At 38.3% G+C, this 27932-nt stretch overlaps 1 protein-coding gene across 1 annotated transcript; it reads left to right on the forward strand.

Moving 5' to 3' along the window:
• The first annotated feature begins 2613 nt into the window (after positions 1 to 2613).
• LOC130221048 (sialic acid-binding Ig-like lectin 6) lies at positions 2614 to 27445 on the forward strand. The gene is made up of 5 exons (XM_056453390.1): positions 2614 to 2821; positions 5453 to 5540; positions 23027 to 23069; positions 23219 to 23379; positions 26843 to 27445. The coding sequence occupies exons 1-5, from the start codon at positions 2614 to 2616 to the stop codon at positions 26901 to 26903; spliced, it is 561 nt and encodes a 186-aa protein (XP_056309365.1). The 3' UTR covers positions 26904 to 27445.
• Positions 27446 to 27932: the final 487 nt, after the last annotated feature.

A 27932-nucleotide genomic window follows, 5' to 3' on the forward strand; every position in this document is an offset into this window, starting at 1 on the left:
TTCTGATTGGTCACAGCATTCCAAGGTATGTTATCCTAAGATAACAACCACTAAATAACAGGCTCACCCGGGAACTGAGAGTTACCTTGACCGTCAGTGAATACATCAGTCACTATGTAACCCTTTTACTGCTAATATTTGAGCATGTTCATAAACACAACTGAGCATTGTGTTCAAGTGTTCAATAGAAATGACTGTGATTGACCGTTAAGGTCATCAGTTCACCGAACTCAAGAATAATTACCGAGTGTGACCATAAATACAGGGATACTTGAAGGTTTTAAAGCCACAAAGATCAGCTGTTGTGTCTATGAGCTGACATATGAGCGATCTGCTGATGAATGAACTGATCTTCACGGTGTCCCTGTATCTGTGTTTACACTCAGTAAACAGCGGTGAGTTTGGTGAACTGATGACCTTCATAGACAATCACAGTCATTTCTGTTGAGGACGTGAACACAATGGCCACTCAGCTGCTCAAATGTTAGCAGGAAATGGACGTTTTTCAAATTTCAGTACCGATTGGTATCGAATTCCAGTGTCGTGACAACACTACTTGCAACAACTTTAATCATAAAGTAAAAACACAACAAAGGGATCCATCCGAAGCTCCACCATGGGAATCATTAAACAATCGCGTCACTGGCCTTGCTCCACCCCCATGGCTATCAATCCCACCCACAATCATCACCACTACCAAGCTGACCAATCACTGCTCTTGCGCTATGCGTCACCGATGAGAGGCGTGCGCCAGAGTCAGTGCTTTACAGTGTAAGGCCGATATGATTTATCCAGCACAATCTCACGGCAATTCGTAACTTTTTGATTTAGTGGATAATTCGTACGATCTAATTCGTACAATTTAGTACGATTTGCTCATCCCCCAATGACAGTTGGGTTTAGGGGTGGGGTTAGGTGCCACGCCTCCCTTTTAAAATCGTACAATTTCGTATGACTGAACTCGTACGAATTTGTACGAATTAGCCATTAAACTGACAAAACGTAAAATACTTAAGTTTTCTCGTGAGATCAGGCTGGATTTATCCGACATGAAATGGATCTGTACCCTCGTGTTTACAGTCTGAGCTGGTAGATAGGATTTTCACCTGTCAATGCTAGCTGCGCATCATTAAAAACCGTAGCGAATGACGACAAGTCTGACACGTTTTTTTTTCAGAACAGACTTCAGCAGAGTCCCAAACCTTAAATCTCATACACGAGGACTTGAACAGCTTTTATATTGTCATAAAGCACAGGTATTTAAGCATGTTAATGAGAGCGAGAGAGCCCAACATCCACAACGTAACCAATATTTAATATACAACTAGTGCATACATCACATGCATAAATCACGCCATGGACATGGCATTAAGATGTCTAAAGGTTTGAAAAAGCCTATATATCAAAAGAAGATGGCCAAATGAGAACCTTTCTGTTATAAACTATAGTAAACAGCTTGTCAAAAGCTGTGAACAGATTACATACAGGAGAAAAGAGCGCTCTTTAATTATCAGCTGTTAGTCAGCGCCCGCTCTTTTTTTGTTTTCCTGGTCATTGCGCCTTTGCCGTGTGCTGTGTAAATGCAGACGATCGGATATGAGTAGGCCCACACGGAATCTGTGCGTGCAGATTGTCTGCAGATTTTTAGCCCATCATTAATTCTGTTTATTTACTTGAGTAAATGTGTGTAAATCTATATTTATTCAGTTTTTAAATTAACTTCAATAATATTATCGACTAATGTGAAAACGTTCATCTGATTTATGAACAATACAGTCTGTACAGTAATATTTTCTGTCTTTAAGTAGAGATATTATATAAGAGACTTGCTTTGTTTACCAAATAAAGTGAATCTAATTGGATTTGCATTTTAAACATTAAATAAAAATTAAAAAGGTGTTATTTTTTATTTCATATATTAAGGTTTTAGTTATGATACTCCCAAAATAATTCAGCAGAAATCCGCAGATTTTAACCAAAATTCTCAGCAGAAATAGCAAAAAACGTCCGCTGATTCCGTCTGGCCCTAGATACGAGTCACTTTTAAAAGATGATGTAAGTCACAAAATCGGATTTGACCATCAAGATCTGCAGTGTAAATGCAGCCTAACAGTGCAGTGTTACGTATGCATATTTTGCAGTGGAATGTTGCGAAAGTAGTTTCCTTATATGTAATGATTTTCCAGAGGTCTATTATTCACTATTATTATTTTTTTAGATCCTCCAAATAGTGTCTCAGTGTCCATCAATAGATCTGCTGTAATAATGTCTGGAGACTCAGTGACTCTGAACTGCAGCAGCGACTCAAACCCTCCTGCAGAATTCAACTGGTTTAAAGGAAATAAATCTCTGAATTCTGGAAGAATCTTCAGCATCTCCAAGATCAGCTCTGATGACAGTGAAAAATACAAGTGCAAAGCCAGAAATGACCATGGAGTGAAATACTCTGATCCTGTAACTTTAGATGTCCAGTGTGAGTTAATGAGCATCTACACATTACATTAAAATTCCCAATTTTAACATTTTTTATTATCTGTTGACATTTTTAATTTTTTGTCATTTTCAGATCCACCAAACAATGTTTCAGTGTCCGTCAGTGAATCTGCAGTAATAATGGCTGGAGATTCAGTGATCCTGAACTGCAGCAGTGACTCAAACCCTCCTGCAGAATTCAACTGGTTTAAAGGAAATAAATCTCTGAATTCTGGAAGAATCTTCAGCATCTCCAAGATCAGCTCTGATGACAGTGGAGAATACAAGTGTAAAGCCAGAAATGATCATGGAGTGAAATACTCTGATCCTGTAACTCTAGATGTCCAGCGTGAGTTGATGACAGTTCAGTATCATGACTGATTCACTTAGTGTATTTTATAAACAGATCTTACGTTGGTCTTACAGATTATGGTGCCAGTTGGTTATACAAATTGGAAATCAGCCCATATCACCAATCCAGATTATTTTTATTGATCATTAATAAGATCAAATTTAATTAATGTAATTTATGTCAAAAACAGAATGTCAACAATGTACTATTAAGTAAACGTTTAGAAATCATACTAACACTTAGTTTAAATCACAATTCATGCTGTTAAGTACTGGCTTATCATCTGCCTATTATTGCAATATTAATTCAATTCAATTCAATCCCCCTTTATGTGTATAGCGCTTATACAATGTAGATTGTGTCAAAGCAGCTTCACATAAAAGGTCACAGTAAATAGGAACAGTGTAGTTCAGTTTGTAGTGTTTAAGTTCAGTTCAGTTGAGCTCAGTTCAGTGTGGTTTAATAATCACTACTGAGAGTCCAAACACTGAAGAGCAAATCCAACGATGCGCAGCTCTACAGATCCCGAACCATGCAAGCTAGAGGCAACAGCGGAGAGGGAAAAAAACTTCACTAATGGCGGAAGTGAAGAAAAAAAACCTTGAGAGAAACCAGGCTCAGTTGGGCACGACCATTTTAATTTCTCCGCTGGCCAAACGTCTTGTGCAGAGCTGCAGTCTCAGTGGCGGAGGCTGGAAGCTGGCCTCAGCGAAGACTCGTCTGTCTCTGGAGCGTCGCAGGAATCAGTCTCATGTTCTCCACTCTTCCATGACCACCACAGTAGCTGCTCAGGATTCGGCCTGGTCCAGGATATGGAAACCTTGGGATCATCTCATCGTTGGTCTTGGATCGAACCAGTGACTCTGCATAGTCTGAGGGCCTCGGGAAGAGTATCCCCAGGTGGAAATGGAGAATAAAGAGAATAATTAGCGTAGCTGCTGTTCATAGTGTAAATAAACAAGATGCAGAACCTGTGTGGAAGCCCGCTAAGTGGTGCACTAAGTGTATGCTTTACTGAACAGATAGGTCTTTAATCTAGTTTTGAATTGGGAGAGTGTGTCTGAGCCTCGGACGTTATCAGGAAGGCTATTCCAGAGTTTAGGAGCTATAAATGAGAAGGCTCGACCTCCTTTACTCGACTTTGCTATTCTACATACTACCAGAAGCCCTGAGTTTTGAGACCTTAAAGAGCGAGTTGGATTGTAGCGAGACAGAAGATTGGTTAGATAAACAGGAGCTAGATTATTTAAAGCTTTATATGTAAGAAGCAATATTTTAAATTCAACACGATATTAACTATTTTTGGTAGTAATAAATTATGATTTTATGCTACATCCCTAATCCTTTGTAGAAAAAGATCCAAAGAAAATCGGCACACTGCCACTTTAGCTGTCAAAAAGTCTTTAAAGTCACAACGTTTCGACCGACATGGTCTTCATCAAGCATAACAAATGGGAGAACCTAAGAAATAGTGAAACAGCTCTACACAGCACCTGCAGTAAATCATCACAATCAGCCAACAAGCCGATAAACAGGAACATTTACATACAATAATATACACATGACAATATGAAATGCATACATACTATTACAAAAAGATTTAAAATACAAATCCAAATTTTAACCTCTGTGATAGAGTATTCAACAAAATCACATCAATCAACCACAAGGCCACATCCCTAAAGCTGCGCTCACACCTGACTTTTCTTCCCATAGACTTCCATTCATACGCACGCGAATGCGTCAGACCGGAAACGCGGGGTCATGCGTTAAGTTTCGCATGTTGCTGCGGTGCAAAGTTCAAGCTTGGTGAACTCTAACCTGCAAAATCGCATCATTTGACTGCGTGAGACCAATCGAGGATCAAAACACGACCTCTCTGGACAGAGATTTAAAGCATGGAGCGATCGCTTGCTTTTTTTAATGTCTAATCCCGCCCCTTTTCACAGCGCCGCACGACAGAATTTTGCACACACAAAGCCCAATGTGACCGTAGCTTAATCCTATCCAAAACCTAAAGCTGCGGTCACACTGGGCTTTTCCTCCCATAAACTTCCATTCATACGCACATGGATGCGTCAGACCGGAAACGAAAGGTCATGCGTCAAGTTTCGCAGGTCACTGCGGTACAAAGTTCAAGCATGGTGAACGCTGACCTGCGAAATCTCGCAACTTGACTACGTGAGACCAATCGAGGATCAAAACATGACCTCTCTGGACAGAAATTAAAAATATGGAGCGATCGCTTGCTTTTTAAATGTCTAATCATCTTGTTTAATCCCGCCCCTTTTCGCAGCGCCGTACGACAGAATTTCGCACACACAAAGCCCAATGTGACCGCAGCTTAAATCAAACTTCCACCTTGCAAACTATTAACGAGCAGCTAATTAACAGTTTATTGAGCTACTAATCTTAGGTAACGCTTTGTTAACAGCATGAATTGTGACTTGAAGTGTTACCGAAATTACTGTAATATGCTAATAATGTTAGTTAATGAACTGAAATTCAAGTGGTGGCATATCAATGAACGATCTTCTGTTGCTTAACTCTAGTGCATATAACTGGCAGAATAATAAGCTAGTTTGTTCAATTTTTTGTACCCAACGTGTCTGATTTCTGTCATTTCAGAACGTCAGGATTATTTCCTGTATGCAGTTTTAGCGATCGCAGTCGCATGTGTAGTTTTACTTTTCATCTGCATCGTCCTGTTCATAAGGTGAGATGTTTGGTTTAAATCAATGTTTCTCAACCACGTTCCTGGAGGAGCACCAGCACTGCGCATTTTCCTTGTCTCCTTAACCAAACACGCCTGATTCTGATCATCAGCTCATTAGCAGAGGCTAAAAGACCTGTAATGAGGAGACATCCAAAACATGCAGTGCTGGTGGTCCTCCAGGAACGTGGTTGAGAAACCATGGTGTAAATAACAGATTAAATCATCATTTAATATTGATGTGTGTTTATATGTTCATCTTTGTGCTGCAGCCAGAGAAAAAAGACTGGAGTGTCAAACAACAGACAGAATCAGGTCAGAAGATTCAGTTACAGCTTCATTATGTTGTTCTTTATCTATTTTAGTATCTGATTTCTCATGTTGAACATGCTGGATTCATCATCAGTGTTCGGCTCATGCAGGTGATTTAGTTTTACACTTTCCTTTCTGACTTGTTTTTCCAGATTCAAGATCCTAGCAAACACATCTATGAAAATGATTCACATGTGAACGTTTCACCCAAGAAAACAAATGGCGGACAAACTCTTCAACCCACAGATACTGAGACGATCGAGTATGCAACTATACATGAAAACCAGCAACTCCAGCCTGATTCTGCTCTCAGGTGAGAAAATAAATGACTTAAAACACATTCGCTTACATCAGGGGTTCTCAACCTTTTTCACTTTATCGCCCTCCTTTTGAAAGTCTGGCATTTTCCCTAAAATGTTTGCGTAAAATGCGGATGCGGATCTGATGGCGGCTGGGTTTGCGGCTGGATATCATTGGGAGATCACTGATAGGAACAGTGAACAGCTCCACCAGAGCCCATCTGAAGCTCATATGCAAATTTATTTTACAGTCTATGGCAGAAACACCACTGAGCCTCGCTAGATCCTCCTGTATGGGCACGCGTCTGTTATAAAACATTCACAGGACATTAATTTGGATATATAATACATTTTTCACACAAAAACACTCAAAGAAACACTTTCACTTCATGCATAGTTTGTAAATGAACAGACTTCAGTGCAGGCCCGGATTAAGAATTCAGAGGCCCCTGGGCACAATGCCTTGTAGCCCCCCCTACCTGACCGCACCCCTATTGTTGAATTAAAAAATAAGATTAATATAATATTTTTTAAATAAAATTAATATATAATGTATTGCCAGCATTTTTAAATAAATAATATACAGTACATATATTTCTAGTCTACAAAGATTTAACTTGTTTTTAAAGCATACTTTGATAAATATTCTAATACAACTGGTGAAATTAATGGATTTTAATTTACTTGTTCAAATTCAATGAAGCAGTACTAAAAACATATATTCAAGGGTATTTTTAATGTAAAACTTCTACAAACTTAAAATGCATATGATTTGGATATAGCACCTCTCCAATCCAGTTCTATGAATCGGAGTCCTCCATAATACACACACTTATTAATGCTTCCTACTTGTCTTCCTCGTGATGAAGAGTAGGCAAAATCTGATATATAGTTGGAGAAAAAAGAAAAACGTATTCATCAAACGCTGGATTCAAAACCGGGTTCATGATCGATTACGTCAAAACATGTTGCCATGCGCTTTACGAGCTACGCCACTCACGCTGCTATCTATTGCGCTCTTTAGTTCTGTTGACTCTGTCAATAAAACGGTGATAGGCGTGAATTGCTTAACTAGCTTATTCCAACGAGGTGCACTATTTGCACTTAGCCTAAATAGACACTCTAAAATCTGCATTTTTTCCCCCCTCGCAGGGGCCCCAAGTGCACATGGGCCCCTGGGCCTGTGCCTATAATGCCCATTGGTTAACCCGGCCCTGCTTAAGTGTACAGGTCGCAGACGCGATCATGAGGCTATTTTTGCACTGTGTTTGAAGTGATCACGGAACAGAAAAAAGTGCATTACTTCAACCATTTTAATATAGCATATTTATAATTAAATCAAAATATTACAGTATAATATTGTGATTTTAATCTCGCGGCCCACCTGCAGGATTGCTGAGGCTCTTTAGTAGGCCGTGGCCCACCGGTTGAGAATCCCTGGCTTACATGATATTAAAACATTTACACCAAGTATTTCTTTTAGGGCTCGATCAATATATAACTTTGCCAATGTTATCGGCCAATATATTGCCGCTGATCAGCCTATTTGAGTCCTGCTTAACGTAGTTTTATTGGTTTGTTTTTAGTCACTTTGTTTACATTTTTTAAACAAGTTGTAAAATTGTATAAGATTCATTTCATTTATTATAATTCTGATATCAGCTTTTCATTAATAATGGTCATTAATATTTATAACATATAACATTTTTAAACAAGTTGTTCAATTGTATAAGATTCATGGTTTCGTTTATTACCATTCTGATTGCTAAAGTAATCCAATTAAGATGCCCATTAAATACAATTAAGCCCATGAAGTTGTTGTATAACACTCCTAAATATCAGTTTATTTTTCATTATTATTATTTCTTCATTTCAGATTTTTACATTTGAACAAACAATGCAAAAATGTGTTTGTTTACACTGTTTTCTATATAGTGTTCTTTTCAACCCAGGCTCAATCTGAGAACGTAGTCCCGGGGACGTTTCTGGAGACCGTGAAATACGTCCTGGGAGGTACGTATTTTTGCAGTTTTTGTTTTCGCGAATCCGCGAGAGGCCGCTGTGCGCTCTTTTTCCCGCGCCGTTCTCGCGTAAACCCGCTAGAGGGCGCTGTCGAACGACCTTCCGCCTATCTGCCTGGATGACAGGATGATTGACCGTGTGACCGGCCAATCGGCTGACCCACCCTCCTCCATCCCTAAACCCAACCAACGACGATTCACAAAAGCCGTCTAATTTTTACCACGTTTTCAGATTTTGACCACATTCTCACCCTGTGACGAACTTGTACGCTTCATTTTTTGTTTTTGTTTTCTTACCTGATTTCTGGAACCGCTCTTCCCCGGACTCGAACCCGGTCGTCGTCGTCTTGGTCAGCCCCTCACTGCGTCTCGAGTCCGCCAGAGTACACGAAGAGCTAACTGGACAAACTGGTTGCAGCAGGAAAGCCCTCCACACGGAGGCGAGCGGCCGGCTGGCCGGCCGGCAAGCGCCGAAAGGAACGGCGTCACACCGCCCCGCAGCGTTTGCTTAAAAAAATTCAATGCAGCCGTACGTACCCCCGGCTACATATTTAACGGCCTCCAGAAACGTCCACGGGACTACGTTCTCAGAATGAGCCTGGGTTGGATCTTTTGATGGGTACTTTTACTGTGCTATAACATGCATATAAAGAAATATCGGCCGATATATCGTTATCGGTATTTTTTAATCCCTGATATCAGCATCGCCCATAAAAACCCAAAGCACTCTGGTTTTAACTGTCTTAAATGGTCATTAATATTTGAGCTTTACTCCACAGATCTGGTGTTGTGGTGAATAATGCAGCGCTTTACAGCATGATCAAAGCTCCGGGATCATAAAGTGGATTGAAAATGAAGCTTGATTACATTTACAGCAGCTTTGATTTAGAGGATTATAATGAATTAACCATGTCAAGTCACATCAGGAACTTTACACTCAACTTTATTAACTTCTCCTGTCTTTTGATTTAGCAATACTGCAGTCTAGAAGCATTTCGTTGTGGTTATTTACATGAGCGTGTCTTCGTAGACTGTGGTTCAGTGTGTCACAGCAGGAAATTACCACATCTACTTTTTTACTTGCTCTGCTGATTTCTGTTAATAGCTTGCTTTGTAATGTTTTCCAAGATGTGGGAAATTGTCATGAATTGCTGCATTAATAGTGTTATTTTGCAATCATGCATTTCTCTCTCTCTCTCTCTCTCTGTCAAAATATGGACAAAACCTGCTGCAACATTTACAGAATAAAGGCTGATGCTAGAAGAGATACAGCTGCAGCCGGAAGTTAAGGAGAATTATTTTTATTAAATTACCCATTTATTATATTTTATTTTATTAACACAATAATGTTTAAATTTTGAGTGTAACGTTGAGAACTTTATAATAAAAATGTTTTTTTAATAGAAAATATATATATTTTATTGCTAACAATAACAATATAATAATAGATAATAATGCAAACAGATTCAAATGTGTTTATCCAATAAACAAATAAATACATAAACATACTGTATTAAAAATTACTGAGGAAATATAGCTACAATTTAAAGTAAACTTAATTTAAATTAATTGTGTGAAATCTGCCTTTATATGCATGTGTTACAACTAACCCCCTGACTGTTACGACTTGCTCTGCAGGTGGGGTAAATAGTAACATCTTTACTCCTGGCAATACTTCACAGAAACCATAGGTCCGGCGATCATAATTCCAGTGCTCATTTGTAGGAGAGGCTTGTGTGTTATTGGTAAAAAAAATATATGGTTTGTCTAACCCCATAACTTTGTTCATCATTTGACCAAAACCAAAAAGTGTTACTTTGTGCCCTGCTCTCCCCTATGCTGGATAAGTTGGCGGTTATTTCCACTGTGGAGACCCCAGATTAATAAAGGCACTTAGCTGAAAAGAAAATGAATGAATGAATTATATTGTATTTTATTACACCTGCCCCCATGCTAACCCTAAACATAACTCTCATAGTAATGTAAAAATATTAATTATTATTGTATAGTGTCACAAAATTTATGCTATAGTGATGTGAGTATCTACAGCTGTATCCCTTTTAGACTTTACCTGTAAAGTTGGGCCGATACATTTATTTTTTTTTTTTAAATAAGCCATTATTGGATTTGTCCATGTTTCACCCAAAATTGGGTATAAATAACCCAGCATTTTTAGAGTATATAAATACAGTGTACGCATGTCTCATATGTTGATGTGTTTTAAGATTGTGTAATAAAATGTTTCTTGTTAAACATTCTTGTTATTTGTTCGTGACATTATTTCTGACATTAGAAACAGGGCTTCTGCAGGTTTCACCAAGTCACATTTAAGACATTTTGAGACCATGAAGAATCAAATGTCTGATTTATATAAGACTAAACGCTGAGGATTTAAAAGAAAATGGCCCAGCAGAAACAAACAAATGTACTTAAACTAACTTTAATGAGTTATTTCTTAGCCACATATATTAAATAATGTGTCAAAACAGACCATGCATACATTTTTTCAACAACTTAAAAACTAAATGTGCGCACAACAGATTAATAATATGAGTTATGAATATAGTTTTCATTATTGAAGTTTATTGAGATGTAGGTGACTGGATGTGTGTTGGACCGATTGGATAGCTTTACATGAACAAATTTAAGACGTATTTAAGACCTACAAGACAATATTTAATTGAATTTAAGACCTTTTAAGGCCTAAAATGTTGTTTTGAAATGTAAGAGCCTGTGAATACCCTGTAGAAGTGTATGTTTAAATCAGAATCACAGTAAATTCTTTCAATTCTGGATTTGTAAATAGTTTTGTCCTATAAATACCTTGATAATCTTGGCAGTAACCTACAGTTTACCTCATCAAAGTCGATGACGCCATGTTGAGACGCTCCTCGTGTTTCTGTACATGTAGTAAACCTGTAAAACACTGGAGATAATTTGTTCACAAACATTTGTGCCTATTTAATGTTGCTGAGTAACGCTGCGACCTGATGCGGAGAAAACTCGACTGCGCATGTGCAGTAACAGACCAATCGCGCGTTTAGAGAGATATGCTGCGTCCCAATTCGCATACTATCCGCCCTAAATAGTGTTTGAAAGTAGAATTAGTATGTCCCAAATCGTTGTATGTTGAAGTATGCCAAAGGTTCCCGTATGGTTTAATATTTCCGGTAAAAACTGTGGAGAAGCGTCCATACTCTAACCGCTGATATTGCCCACAATACATTGCGCGTAGGACATGAATTCGATTTAGAACTACAAACGCGGGTGAAAAGTGTAAACAAACTACAAACATGATGGATGCGCGACACCAACCGTCAAGTAGAAAGGCTTCAGTAAAGATGTTTGTGACTGTTAATTAATATCTCGCCCACTGGAACATGTTTTAATCGCGTTTTCTGTGTTATAATTCTTCTGCAACAACAATACTGAACTTATTTGAAGACGTGTTTGGACATTACCGTCTGAATGCAGAATTATCCAAACACCTGAGGAGATTTCTCTGCATGAAAGACTCGTGAATGGGAGATTAACCAGCTGCTACTGCTTCTTCAATAAGGTAGGGAATTAAATATGAAAGAAATGTGGATGATTTGTGGATGATTGACAGGGCTCATAACTAACAACACAACGATCTGTTAACGAGGAAGTAGTATGTTCCAAAAGCTTGCATACTCCTCTTCTGTTAACACACTCAAAAGTGTGTAATTTTCCTTCACGAAACAGTGCATACTTTTAGTGTGTAGTATAAGTATGCGATTTAGGACGCAGCAAATAGTTTACCCTATGAGCAACATTGAACATTAATTTACTCGTTCTGGTTTTGTTTCATGTAGTCAAGATTTTATTTATTTATTTATTTATTTTAAAGTTGACCACAAAGGAAGATATTTAAACAAAAAAAAGAAAGAAAAGAAAAATCGTAGCCATTTATTTGATCTTTATCCGTGATGCCAGGGGAAATATATATATATATATATATATATATATATATATATATATATATATATATATATATATATATATATATATATATATTGTTTTAGTTATCGTTATTAAATGACTTTAAAAAACATTATTTTTATGTAGTATTAAGAGGCCAAGCGTTATCTATCTTGTCCCAGATCAGGATGGATAAAAATAACAGACACCAAGGTGATGTCCTTACCCAAGTGGTCCACTAGGGCGCGCTATTTGCCTGTTCTCTGAGCTTTTCTCCAGTTTTCGGTCATGTAGTGGTGTGTTTCCACTATATATTTCCTCTCTCTTCCTGTAAACCCAACACTCACAAGAAACAATCTGCATTTTTACATTTTCAAAATATTTCATTATATGTTTTATGAGCAAAAGATGTCTCCACAAAATCAAAAATGACTGGTGTATGTACAGTTGAAGTCAGCATTATTAGCCCCCCCGTTTATTTTTTTCCTCAATTTCTGTTTAACGGAGAGCAGATTTCTGCAACACATTTCTGAACATAATAGTTTTAATAACTCATCTCTAATAACTGATTTATTTTCTCTTTGTCATGATGACAGTAAATATTATTAGACTAGATATTGTTCAAGACATTTAAAGGCTTAACTAGGTTAATTATGTTAACTAGGCAGGTTAGGGTAATTAGGCAAGTTATTGTATAATGATGGTTTGTTCTGTAGACTCGAAAAAATATGTAGCTGAAAGGGGCTAATAATATTGACCTTAAAATGGTGTTTAAAAAATTAAAAACTGCTTTTATTCTAGCCAAAATAAAACAAATAAAACTTTGTCCAGAAGAAAAAATATTATCAGGCATACTGTGAAAATTTCCTTGCTCTGTTAAACATCATTTGGGAAATATTTAAGAGAGAAAAAAATATTCAAAGGGGGGCTAATAATTCTGACTTCAACTGTATATGCTTCTGTGGACATTTGCTCGGTACAATGTAAAGAATACAATGTGCTTTATTCCTCTGCTGAATAAAACAAACACATAAACAATATAATATAAACTATCACAGAAGACATCTTTGATAATATTGAAGACTATGTAGAGTAGTAGCCTACAGTAGTTTGTTGTTCTGAATATATAGGCACAGTTTCACAAACAGATTATTTTAAGACAGGGTTTATAGTTAAATTAGGGGCATTTAAGCAGCTTTTATAAAAATCCATTAGAAAAAGCACATTACTAGTGTACATCTTAAAACAAAACAATAGAAGGTATTTATTTAAAGGCATATTACTTCAATTATTTATAGATAATATATCAGATATTCAGTTTAGTCTACATGGGGTAATTGGTGGATGATCCCAGCTGGATTGAGAAGTCGTGCTGTATGAGTGATGTTGCAGGGAATACAGTTATTGCCAGGTTAAGCAGTAGGCGGTGGTCTTTCATCCAAGTCGAGATATCCTGCAGGCAGTGTAGGATTCTTGCAGCTACATGGGGTCATCATGAGATGAAAGATTGAGCTGTGTGTCATCAGCATAGCAATGATGAGAGAAACCATGCGATTGGATGATGACTCCCAGAGATGTGGTGTAAATAAAGAATAATAGGGGACCCAGAACAGATCCCAGAGGTACTCCAGTGCATACCTGTCAACATTGGGATGTGAAAATGAGGGGTATGCCCATAACTTTTTATGCTCATTTAGGACAAAATAGGTTGTGTTTGAAAGAAAACCCACCAAGACCGACATCTTTAGATGTTATTATTATTAATTATGTGTATACGCCTGTGTAACATGCACTCAAAGCTCTGCTTCAAATCAAGTGTACAGAATCCATTTGGTAAACGGCGTCTATTTATCACGATGGAGCACGTCAGCTGACAGTCACGCACCGCTATATGACTGTTTTGAGGACTGCATATGAGGCGCAACTGCACCTGTAATGGAAAGAAAGGGCGTCCCCTGGTGGTTCGGCGGTATTGGTTGCATATAGGTAGGATTGGCTCTTTAAATTGCCACCCTTCATAGAGAGATTGAAAATACAGGAGAAATACAGGAAAATACCTTTACAGGATGATAGCGGAATACAAATGTGAAATACAACTCTCAATGATCTGCCAATGAGGTCAGTCTCCAACCAGCAGAGCAGTGATGCCCATTGAGAGGAGGGTGGACAGTAGAATCTGGTGATTCACTGTATCAAAAGCAGCAGACAGGTCCAGTAAAAGCAGAATGGATGATTTAGAACCTGCTTTGACTGAGAGTAGTGCAGTCTCAAAGTACATGACGTTTATAATCATCTTAGTCTATGCTGACATTATCTTCAGCAGCTCAAACACTTTAATGGCTAATGAACAGACGGCTGCTTCTCACTCAGGGCTGCTGTTTATGCTAATGAGGGAGAGATGGGCACTAGTGGGCGGAGCTTTCCCTCTCTGATGACACGTACAACAGGAGAATGTCAATCAAAGTGTTTCTGCAGACTGTTTTGATCAAGTTTGATTATATAAAATAGAATTAATTCACTTTTACCATTAGAGGCTGGAGATATTCACACACTTCTGACACACAACTGTGTTTAAACCCTTTATAAAAGTGATTTTTATCACAATAGGTCCCCTTTAAAACACTATGAATGAGTGAAAATCGCTGACTCTGATTGGCTGTTGTCAGTTTCCTCTCTTGTCTGGTCAGCCACCATTAGTGTTTATTTTCAGCCCTGCCAACTCTCCCGTTTTTCCCGAGAGTCTCCCGTATTTCAGATCCATCTCCCGCCCACCTCCCGTATTGCTCTGTCTCCCGGAAAACTCCCTGAATTCCGTCAGCCCCCCCAACCCCACTTAGCGTGATTTCAGCAAGCAGTCCCTGCAGGGGGGCCCCCGCATTTTGCACTACGCCACTGGCGCACCCCCGGATAAAATCTCCCGGATTTTATGATCCGAATGTTGCCAGGTATGGCTCTGGGTTCATATTAAAATGAGGTATTTGCATTTACTATGCTTTTTATTGTCAGAATAATTCACGAACAGATCTAGAGAGATCTCTACAGATTTTAGTCTGAACACTCAAACCTCTTTTAGATGATAAAAAGTGAGAAATGGGGGGGGCGCTATCGCGTGTTGAGAATGTAGGACGTGTTTTCGATCGCTCCTGGAGAAGGTAACAGATTTAATCATATATTAAACAGCACAACAACCTTTTTGTTGTTCCAAAAGTGAGAAAGGCAGTGTTGGGCAGTAGCGTCGCTACAAGTAGTGATGCTACTAGCTTAACTACATTTCTCAGTAGCGTGGCGGTAGCGTCGCTACTTTCTAAATCAAACAGCTTTTCAGTAGCGAAGATATTTTATTAGTCAAGTAGCGCAGTAGCGTCCACACAAGCTACATTTACCGATCGCGGATCAATAAGTGACAGCACCGACATTCACAGAGCTGTGAGGCCGGTGTCCAGCTGATGAAAGTAAATCCATATGATGGCGAGAATGACGATTTCTTCTTCTTCCTCCCTTACGGTGTTCGACAACAACATTTTCGGTGCGTTACTGCCACCTCTGGTTAGCGACGTCACCAACTGAAACTTGTTTGATGGAAAGATGACTGAGGGAGAGGAGTTATTTCTGAAGCAGGATTTTTGTGACCATATCTCGAGAAGTACACATTAGACGCAATATATATATATATATGCACGCACAATATAATGCTTATTCCAAAATATTTCCCTTTACTATAAATGACTATAGTATTGTAAATGTGTAACAGCTGGTTTTATTGGGTTTTTGTTTTAGCTGTGATATACTATAATGTGTTTCTGTTTAGTTCAGCATATTATTTCCAGTAAATAACTGAACTGATCAATTCTGCCTCATCTGTTTCATTGACAGTTTTATTGATCTCTAAGATATGATTAACTTGGATTTAAGTTGCTTCGATTTAAAAATGAAAATTGTAAAAATAGCTTAGATGTAGCTGAGCTACTTTTGCCATGTAGCTTTTAGCTTAGCCTGCTACATTTCCCAGGGGGTAGCTTTTAGTGTAGTTCAGATATATTTTAAGTAGAGTAGCTAATAGCTTAGCTCATTACATTTTTCAAGTAGCTTGCCCAACACTGGAGAAAGGTTTACCTGAGACCACTTGTTTGTCTGATGTTTTTCTATTGTTTAAGGTAGATATGATTAATTAATATCATTTTAGGCTCATTTAAGTATTAATAATAGCCGTGTGGGCTGGAGATTGTTTCAGTCAGACTGAAATCTCACACCTAAACACTGTTTCTAAGAGAGAAGCGAAACTTCGGCCGTCTTCCTCTTTCTGGACACACACATGCACTAAAAATAATGTGCTCGCATTTAATAATAGATTTTATTACAATTCATTCTATTAAAACTGCACAAAGTATTGATTTTAGTTTGTCACTATTGAAATGAAGCTTAATTTATTAAATTAAATCAAAAACAATCATGCAAAATCAGAAGATCATGCATAAACGCATGTAGTGATGCAACTCTAAACACTGAAGATGATGCAGACACTTAAAATACAGTATGACTGATTTCTGCAACAGGAAGCAAACAGCCGTCATCATCATCATCATCATCATCGTCATCATATTGGGGATTACACAGAATCTGTAAATAATTCCACACAGAAATCTGACATATGGTCATATATGAAGACTAATATATTCGAACATATGTTCAACCTTTGGATTTGCAAATATGTGCATATGTACAAATACTAACTATATGTCGCATATATGACACATATTTAATATATGTGCAATCCAAACATGAACCTGTACGTCATATTTTCATATATCAGAAATCTATATGGGACAGATCCCTGTAGGTCCTCCGTGTAGGTAGGATAATTATACATCTGTATATTAAGGTTTAGGGTACACTGTTTTTTTTACTTGTATTTATCCCAGCATGCGTCATCAGCTTAGATGTAATCATTTTGAAATTGGTCAGCACTGTCGCCTCACAGCAAGAAGGTCTCTGGTTCGAGTCCCGGCTGGGTCAGTTGGCGTTTCTGTGTGGAGTTTGCATATTCTCCCTGTGTTGGCGTGGGTTTCCTCCGGGTGCTCCGGTTTCACAAACATATGCACTATAGGGGAATTGATGAACTAAATTGACCGTAGTGTATGAGAGTGTGTGTGTGTGTGTGTGTGAATGAGTGAGTATGGGTGTTTCCCAGTACTGGGTTGTGGCTGGAAGGGCATCCACCGCGTAAATGTATGCTGGAATAGTTGGCGGTTCATTCTGCTGTGGCGACCCCTGATAAATAAGGTGACGGAAAATGAATGAGAGAGAGAGAGACTATAATTAAAAGTGTATATATAAAAACAGGAAATGATGCGGTGCTGGTTATAAATGAGGCTGACAGACTCTACATCTTCCTCATGTGTCTTCTGGTTCAGTTGATGAGCTGTCCTGCAGTGCGGTGGGTAATGATCAGATTATTCATATATTTATTTATAAAGAAGCGTACACTATCAGTGTTAATGTTAATGTTTTCAAAAGAAGCCTGTTTTGCTTTAAATCAACTTTAATATACAAGTTTTTATAACAAAAATGAACTAAATTACATTTACTTTATATTGTATTATTATTTTAGTTTAATTTAAATGTTTTACATTCATTTATGATCAAATAAATGCAGCCTTTTGAGATCCTTTGAAAGCATTTTTGATTAAGGAGTGTGTGACATTTTGGAGTGTTTTTTTTTTTTAATCCAATAATAAAGCCGTTGTATTGTTATTGTAGGTGTTGCCGTGGTGATGATGATGTCAGTCAGAATTGCTCTTTTTCCTCTGATCATCTTCCTCATGATTCACAGTGAGTGTCTGTTGTGTTTTCATTGGTGTCTTTCTGCAATATAACAGTGTTGTTAATGTAAATTAAATTATATACATATACAGTGTTGGGAAGTAACTAGTTACATTTAACGAAGTTATGTAATTTAATTACAAAATAAAAGTAACCGTAGTTCGTTACAGTTACTGAAAAAAAACGTAATTAAATTACTGTTACTTATGAAAATGTTAAAGATCACAAATGGGGTGACATCTAAAAATATTCTTGAAAAATCTGGGAAATGTGCATTGCCTGTTTTTGATATGCATGATGCCTTCTAAGGCCATTTATTAAAGTGGTGCTGTGATGCTATAGCTACATTTCTCAGTAGCATGTCGGTAACGTCGCAACTTTATAAAGCTTTTCAGTAGCGAAGCTATTTTATTAGTCAAGTAGCGCAGTAGCGTCCACACAAGCTACATTTACCGATCGCGGATCAATAAATGACAGCACTGACATTCACAGAGCTGTGAGGCCGCTGTCTATGAAAGTAAATCCATATGATGGCGAGAATGACGATTTCTTCATCTTCTTCCTTTACGGTGGTCGACAAAAAACTTTTCGGTGCGTTACTGCCTCGCTCTGGTCTCGCTCTGGTCGGTAACGTCGCCAACCAATTAGGCTAACATGAGAAATTTGCTTGATGGAAAGATGACTGAGGGAGAGGAGGTCTATAGGCCCAATCCCAATTCTATTTTTGTACCCCTTCCCTTGGCCCTTACAACCGAGTGTGAAGGGGAGGGGCTTCAAAATTTACCCCTAAGAATTGGGACAGCACTACAGCACCTGCACACGTCATCGCCATCGCGATCTCTTGCTTCATATGAGATCAGACGATCTCGACTGCTGTAGTTATTCTAGTTGTGTTGTTTTTTTAGTGTTTATCTTCAGGAGATTAATGAAGGCATATATTATGTTATCATGACGGTCTAATGTGGCAATAAGATCATAACTGTACTGTGTATTTACACAGTGGCCATATTCATCAATGTAAACACACAAAACAACACTAACATTATAGCAGACACTGTAAACAGCTCATTTACAGCCACTAGACATTACTAACAGGGTATTCGAGTGTCATCGAGTGTCAGAATGTTGTGGGACTGCTGTACAGGAGTTATGATTATGGATTATAGATCGCGCAATTTAATTTTTTTAGCGTTTTTTAAAAGCATGACGGTAAAAAATAAAACACGGTTATGAATATAATAAAACATGTGTTTGTTTGTTGTAAAAATTCGTAATAATGACAAAAAAATACTAATTTGTGGATCTCCTTACTTCCGGGTTCACCAATACTGTCGTTGTGGTTGAGTATTCTGGGAAATTTTCTGACCCCTTGGTTTCGAGTGTGGTCCTGAAAAATCTCCGTTCAAAGGGCTCAGGGCAATTCAAAGGGCAATTCATCCCTTCCCCTTAGCCCTACGCCTTCAAGCTAAAGAGAATTGGGACACCCCTACCCCTTGGCGTGCACGCGCAAAACGAGCGGTAGGGGTAAGGGGAAGCGCTAAGGGGTAGAATTGGGATTGGGCCATAGTTTACTGTAGTAAAGGCTGAAGTTTTATATATATATATATTATAATTTGTTTCTGTTTGATTCAGCATATTATTTACAGTAAATAACTGAACTGAACAGTTATGCCTCATATGTTTCATTGACAGATTTATTGATCATAAGATATGATTGACTTGGATTTAAGCTACTTCGATTTACAAATGAAAATGGCAAAAATAGCTTAAATGTATTTTTATTGCAAATGCCTCAAAAATCACCCTGTAAAATAAAACGTTGATTTAGTAACAACAGTAAGTATTTTTTTTGTGATAAGGTCTGGTTTTGTGGTGGCTGTACTTCAAAATTAAATTAATATAATCTTAATTCAAGTGATGAAAGATGTTGAAATTCTAACAGTGAACTGAGCCACAGTAAGCTCACACCTGCTTGGTATAAATGCTTGAAAAGGATTTAGTTGAAAATATCCATTAGAAACTTAAAAGTAATCAAAGGCTTCATTTACACTGCAGATTTTTATGGTCAATTCCAATTTTGTGACTGTATCAGATTTTTTTGATGACCTGCTTACATCATCTTTTAAAAGTGACTCGTATCCGATCGTCTGCATTTATGGCCCGTTTCCACTGAGTGGTACGGTACGGTTCGGTTTGGTACGCTTTTATGGCCGTTTCCACTGTCAAAAGGCGCACCGAACCGAACCGTACCACTTTTTCGGCACCCTTTCGAAAGGGTACCAAACACGAGAAAGGGTACCAAAAGGCGGAGCCACACGCGCAGCTGAACGCTATTGGTTTACAGAGATACGTCATTCACCTACGCAACAAGCCAGAATGAAAACAAAAAACCCGCCATGTTTAAATGCACAGCGAGAGATTTTAGCGGAATTATAAATACATATAATAACGAGCCATGGTCGATCTGGGCTCAAACAAACCTCGTCGTCTTGATGAACAGCCACAAAGGCATGGAGTAGAGCAGAATCTACCCTGTGCCTCGTAGTTTTTTTTATGAGCCAGTCTGAAGCTCGAGCGGTTTCGCTTTCTTCCTTGCGCTCGCCGCGCGTCTAACATTATATCTGAAATAACAAACTTCTTAAGCTGATGATAATAACCTGTGCTTGATTATTGACGTGCTTTTGAAACCCGATCCTGTCAGACACTGACAAACGCGAGAGTGAAGCGTGAAGAAACAAAGGAGAAGCCGGAAAAAAGGAGCACATTATTATTCAGCAAACGTGAACAAAATGCCATGTATAACTAACTTATTATCTTCACATTTAGGACTAATATGAACCGGGAATGAGGGAATTACTGTCTAACAGAGGCTACATGTGCTGCTGAAGATTACAGACACAGATGAGAGGTTTACACTGACTGTAGGCTATATGTTGTGTGTTGTTTTTGAACCTAAATACTGACGAAATGTCTGCTATATGTAGTTCTTCTGTAGTTGGGAACATATCAGAGACTGTAAGGGGCTGTATGTGTTTATAAATGTTCATTTATTTAGTTATTTAATATAATTACAGACGTTACAGTAGGCTGTTTCGCACTGTCATTGATCTGCAGTTATAATCAACTCATGTTCATAGAAAAGTTAGTAATAAACATTTCTACACGAGTATTTATGTGTAAAGCATCTGTTTTGTGAGAAGAGCTTCTCATATGATATGTGAGCGACCTGTACAGCTTTATTGTAGACATTTCCTCCAGCGAGAATGACGTCAACTTTGTCATACACCACGCCCACCAAAGGGTACCCTTGTTAGTGGAAACGCAAGCCTGATAAAGGTGACCCGTACCAAACCGAACCGTACCGTACCAGTCAGTGGAAACGAGCCATTACACAGCAAACGGCAAAGGCGCAATGACCAGGAAAAAAAGAGCGGGCGCTGACTAACAGCTGATAATTAAAGAGTGCTCTTTTCTCTATTCATGTATGTAATCTGTTCGCAGCTTTTGACATGCTGATTTACTAAAGTTTATGACAGAAAGGTTCTCATTTGGCCATCTTCTTTTGATATATAGGCTTTTTTAAACCTTTAGGCATTCTAATGTCATGTCCATGGCGTGATAATGCACTAGTTTTATATTAGTTTATATTTGTTACGTGGCAGACATTGCGCTCTCTCGCTCTCGTTTACATGCTTAAATACCTGTGCTATATGACTATATAAAAGCTGTTTAAGTCTTCGTGTATGAGATTTAAGGTTTGGGACTCTGCTGAAGTCTGCTCGGAAAAGAAAGTGTCAGACTGTGTATGTTTCCCAGTGATGGGTTGCAGCTGGAAGGGCATCCGCTGCATAAAACAGATGCTGGATAAGCTGGCGGTTCCTTCCGCTGTGGTGACCCCAGATTAATAAAGGGACTAAGCTGAAAAGAAAATGAATGAATGAAAAGGTACACTACTTATTACATTTTAAATAGGGTAATTTTTGTAATCTGTAATCTATTACATTTCCAAAGTAACCACCCCAACACTGAACAAAAGACAATTAATCAGCATGCTGTTATCAATTTGGAGTCTTTTTTATTAATAAAGAAAAAACAATCTCAGCAGTTTTGTCTTCCTTCATCCTACACTCACTTTAAATCATCTTCAGTTTGTCAATTCTGCTCATTTGTTTATTATGAATTTTGTTTTACAGAAGTTGTTTGTGACGATAATAGCAGTGAAGAGGAGGATGATGATGAAGATGATGATGATAATGATGGTGATGAAGATGGTGATTTTCTCATTATTTAAACAGCTCAAAATCATCCAGAAATCATACTAACACTTTAGTTTAAATCACAATTCATGTTGTTAAGTGCTGGCTTATCATCTGCATAACATTGCAATATTCTCTGTTTTTCAGTAGTTCTCATCCCTAATCCTACCCAAACCCTAACCCAACTTTCACCTTACAAACTATCAATAAGCAGATAATTAGTGAGCTAATAGTCTTAGTTAAAGGTTTGTTATTAGCATAAATTGTGACTTAAATTGAAGTGTTACTGAAATTACTCTGTGTAATATGCTAACAATGTTAGTTAATGAACTGAAATTCAAGTGATAGCACATTAACACTTAATTCAACTGCATAAAACTGTTCATCCAGATTTTATGTCATTTCTATCAGAATACAATAATTTGCTGCATTTTTTGTAACCAACGTGTCTGATTTCTGTCATTTCAGAACGTCAGGATTCTTACCTGTATGCAAGGTTTGCGATTACAGTCGCATGTGTAGTTTTACTTCTCATCTGCATCGTCCTGTTAATAAGGTGATATGTTTGGTTTAAATCAGTGTTTCTCAACCAGTTTCCTGGAGGAGCACCAGCACTGCGCATTTTCCGTGTCTCCTTAACCAAACACGCCTGATTCAGATCATCAGCTCATTAGCAAAGGCTAAAAGACCTGTAATGGGTGTGACAGACAAAAGAGACATCCAAAACATGCAGTGCTGGTGGTCCTCCAGGAACGTGGTTGAGAAACCCTGGTGTAAATAACAGATTAAATCATCATTTAATATTGATGTGTGTTTATATGTTAATCTCTGTGCTGCAGCCAGAGAAAAAAGGCTGGAGTGTCAAACAACAGACAGAATCAGGTCAGAAGATTCAGTTACAGCTTCATTATGTTGTTCTTTATCTATTTTAGTATCTGATTTCTCATGTTGAACATGCTGGATTCATCATCAGTGTTCGGCTCATGCAGGTGATTTAGTTTTACACTTTCCTTTCTGACTTGTTTTTCCAGATTCAAGATCCTAGCAAACACATCTATGAAAATGATTCACTTGTGAACGTTTTACCCAAGAAAACAAATGGCGGACAAACTCCTCAACCCACAGCTCCTGAGACGATCGAATACGCAACCATACATGAAAACCAGCAACTCCAGCCTGATTCTGCTCTCAGGTGAGAAATAAATTACTTAAAATGCATTCGCTTACATCAGGGGTCACATGACCCAGCCGAGGCTCGAACCAGCGACCTTCTTGCTCTGAGGTGACAGCACTACCTACTGCGCCGCCAAGTTTCGTTTCTAAAAGTTCAAATCAAACAAAATCTGCATATTTTTAGGTAGGGATGCACGATACCATTTTTTTCAAACTGATCCGATCCTGATACCAGAATTCTGAGTATTGACCGATACAGATCCGACCCCGACACTGTCGTTTTTTAATTTATTTATTTATTTTTATTTTATTTTATAAGCATAATTCAGTTTCTATAGTTCTAGTGCTAAACTCAAATAATATCTCTTCATTAGTAAAAATAACAGACCTAAAGGCCTGCTGTATATGACAGACACACAGTCTAACTAAAAACATCACTGTTGGTCAGTTATCTACACAACGAACAAGAAGATTTGAGGTTGAAAACAAGGTCCGCTTACATGCTTCACTGTCAAACTCAAACTGGTCTGTTCAATAAAATATGAATATAAATAAAATTACAGTGAGATATTGACAGTTTCAGTAGTAGCCTATATTAGGCTGAATCATTTTCTGTTAATGACAATACATATTGCACCTGTGAGTTTCACTTTTATTAATCAACTACTCTGACCACAATGAGCCAGGCTTTACAGACTATTCGCACCGCTAAAAGTGTTCCCCTCAAAAGATTAAACTCAGTCGGAAGGATGAGAGAACAGAAACTAGTGAGAATAATCCTAAAGAGTGGAGCATGTTACGTGTGTGCAGCCGGATGCGTAAATGAAGCGTTTGATGCATCGCTGAGACACAGCGAGTAGCCCTCCGGTCTCTGCGGACACTTTCAGAAGTAAGCAGAAGAAAGGAGAGAAATCAGTGTGTTGAGGATCTGTCAGATGTATTATTTGAGCCATTTATAATTTAAAGTTTCAGGCAGGCCTATTTTGTGTGTGAAGAGCCAGCCTGGTCTAACGAGCAACGTAAGTATTTTACGTTTTGTCAGTTTAGCGGCTAATTCATATCGTTCAGTCGTACGAAATTGTACGATTTTAAAAAGGAGGCGTGGCACCTAACCCCACCCCTAAACCCAAACGTCATGGGGGATGAGCAAATCGTACTAAATTGGACAAATTAGATCATACGAATTCATACGAATTAGCCACTAAATCAAAAAGTTACGAATTGCCGTGAGATTGTGTTGGAGGAGCTGCTAATAACACTCACTACTTAGTGTTGCGATTGCGATCTGCTGATCTAACACACAGCGCAACATGATTTAGAAACAGCAACAAACTCCTTGTTGCAGGTCAAAATGAAGACATTAAATGGATTTCTCCACTGATTTTTAAAACTAACAGGAACAATCTGTCTTGGAGAGTTTTTCATGTTGTCAAACACGACACGTAGTTTAAATTGTGAATGAATGGAGAATGATTGACAGGTGCAGCGGAGGGAAGCGCTGAACTGGACATTAAACATGTGAATATTCATCTGTGCTTCACATTAAACTATTAAATGGCTTCAGAACATTTGGGATATAGTAGCCCTGCATGACAACTGTCTAGTGCCTTATGATAGGCTACCTTCATGGCTTCTGTTGGCTTGAAAATCACACAGAATATAGCGCATCTGATTTGTCAGGGACGGGGTTTGAACCCAGGTCTCCAGTGTCAGAGTCTGAGTGCTTAAACACTCAGCCACAGGTGGATAATGAACCCAGAAGCGAGACGGTACTTGCACTGTGGGAGATTTATTTATAAAAACCAAAAATCCAGATTTGGAACAAAAATGCAGAGATAAAATAAGACTGAGTTAACGGAGGAACAAAAAGGCCAACAGGCAAAATATCTCTGAAAAAACCAGAGCAGGAGAAATGCATCCAGAAAACAAAGGAAAAAAAGGCTAAGTTGCATAGAACTCTGACAAAAACAGACTTTAAGAAAGCAGGACAAGACTCACGATAACGAAGGGCTAGTTTCAACAATAACCAAGCAAAGAAACAGGGGAGACTAGACAACTTAAATACACAAGACATAACAGGACACATGTGAAAACAATCACGTAATTACTGAACTCAAACACATGGGGAGAAATGAGGACATCTAGTGGAGAAACAAAATCATAACATGTAAAAACTAAATTCATAAAATGACAGATCCTGACAGGGTTGATACCAGCTGGCCCATACAGATGCAGCTAAAATATGCGGTATCAAACCGATATCCGATCCAGGTATCGGGATCGGTGCATCCCTATTCTTCGGTTGCCCGAGCTTATGTGCATGCGTACTCAAAAAGAACGAGATCACGACACCAACCTCATTTATGGCCGTTCTACACATTATCATTCTCTGGATGATGCTTTGTCAGATCGCGCTGCTCTTCTGAAGTAATCCACAATTGAGATTCTAGTGTGTTTTGTTGACCACAAAAACTGTCATAAAAGCTCACGTCTGGTCCGAGATTTTCCAGCAGAGAAACGTCAATCTATAGGCGGGACTTCATTTGCCATATTTCAAGAGTTCCCACTTAGATATGCTTGGCGTATAAAGCAGGTTTGGCATGCTGTCCCGGGAGAGAACCCTGAGCTCGGAGATATTTGAGCCCAGGGCTCCCGCCCGGTCGATAAGCATATCAGGAGATCCGAGATCAGGTAGGTCTCGAAAGCTCCCCCTTTAGAAAAGGGAGGAAAAGGAGGAGATGGGGTGGAAGGGGGGATTCTTCCAAAACGAAGATAGAGCAGTAGGAAGAAAATGATCCATTTATAGTAAACTAGGATCACTCTGATTGGATTATTACTGATTACAGATGAGTGGCCAGTCGTGCTCAATCATATCACGTGCTCCTCTCGAAATTAGTTTATGAAACTTCACTTACCGTTACATCAAACCTGCCAACATTTGTCCATGAAAATCCGGGAGACCAGGGTGGGGGGGTTGGGCCGGTGTTCGGGGGTGAGGTGTCTGAATAACACCGTTGAGAACTGGTAACTTTAATGTGGTGTTAGTAACTGTACTATGGACTGGGTTTCTGGTGGCTGCTGCAATCGGATACTATACCAAAGCTGGCGACAGGGAGGTGTTTCAGACCGTACCAAAATGCTGAGGTCCGGGGTTGGGGGGGTGATTACGGGATTTTTCCGGGAGAAATAACAAAACGGGAGGGTGGCGGGAGATGGGCCTGAAATATAAGAGACTCCGGGGAAAAACAGGAGTGTTGGTGGCTATGCAACTTTTCATTCAAAACTATACGAGTGACACGTCTTGTGTATTCTATAGTCGTTGGTACTAGTCGAAAGTTGGACACAGGAATGGCAAAGTAGACTGGTACTTTCACTGTACTATAATAAGCATATAAAGAAATCTCGGTCGATATATATCATATTTGGGTTTTTTTTTTTTAATTGTCTTAAATAGTCATTAATATTTGATCTTTACTCCACAGATCTGGTGCTGTGGTGAATAATGCAGTGCTTTACAGCATGATCAAAGCTCCAGGATCATAAAGTGGATTGAAAATGAAGCTTGATTACATTTACAGCAGCTTTGATTTAGAGGATTATAATGAATTAACCATGTCAAGTCACATCAGGAACTTTACACTCAACATTATTAACTTCTCCTGACTGTTGACTGAGTTTAGGAAGTCATGGTCAGATTTAGCAATACTGCAGTCTAGAAGCATTTCGTTGTGGTTATTTACTTGAGCGTGTCTTCGTAGACTGTGGTTCAGTCTGTCACAGCAGGAAATTACCACATCTACTTTTTTACTTGCTCTGCTGATTTCTGTTAATAGCTTGCTTTTGTAATGTTTTCCAAGATGTGGGAAATTTTCATGAATTTCTGCATTAATAGTGTTATTTTGCAATCATGCATTTCTCTCTCTCTCTCTCTCTCTCTCTCTCTCTCTCTCTATCAAAATATGGACAAAACCTGCTGCAACATTTACAGAGTAAAGGCTGATGCTAGAAGAGATACAGCTGCAGCCAGAAGTTAAGGAGAATTATTTATATTTTTATTAAATTACCCATTTATTATATTTTATTATCGTCTACCCCTATCCCAACCCTAAACCCAATAATCACAGTAATGTAAAAACAGTAATTACACCAAGCATTGTTGATATTATTATATATTACCCATTATAATGTATTTTATTACACCTGCCCCCATGCCAACCCTATACATAACTCTCATAGTAATGTAAAAATATTAATTATTATTGTACAGCGTCACAAAATTTATGCTATAGTGATGTGAGTATCTGCAGCTGTATCCCTTTACCAGTCATTAGCAGTAAAGTTGGGCCGATACATTTATTAAAAAAAAAAAAGGGTTATTATTATTGGATTTGTCCATATTTTACCCAAAATTGGGTGTAAATAACCCAGCATTTTTAGAGTATATAAATACAGTGTACGCATGTCTCATATGTTGATGTGTTTTAAGATTGTGTGATAAAATGTGTCTTATTAAACATTCTTGTTATTTGTTCGTGACATTATTTCTGACATTAGAAACAGGGCTTCTGCAGG

The sequence above is a fragment of the Danio aesculapii genome, chromosome 1 (assembly GCF_903798145.1).
Source record: "Danio aesculapii chromosome 1, fDanAes4.1, whole genome shotgun sequence".
Classification (NCBI taxonomy): Eukaryota; Metazoa; Chordata; class Actinopteri; order Cypriniformes; family Danionidae; genus Danio; species Danio aesculapii.

Coding starts and splice junctions, on each gene's coding strand:
- LOC130221048 (XM_056453390.1), top strand. CDS start 2,614: ATGGCTGGAGATTCAGTGATCCTGAACTGCAGCAGTGACTCAAACCCT. Junction 5,541..23,026: donor TGCATCGTCCTGTTCATAAG/GTGAGATGTTTG, acceptor TCTGTGCTGCAG/CCAGAGAAAAAAGGCTGGAG. Junction 23,380..26,842: donor CAGCCTGATTCTGCTCTCAG/GTGAGAAATAAA, acceptor TTTACTCCACAG/ATCTGGTGCTGTGGTGAATA.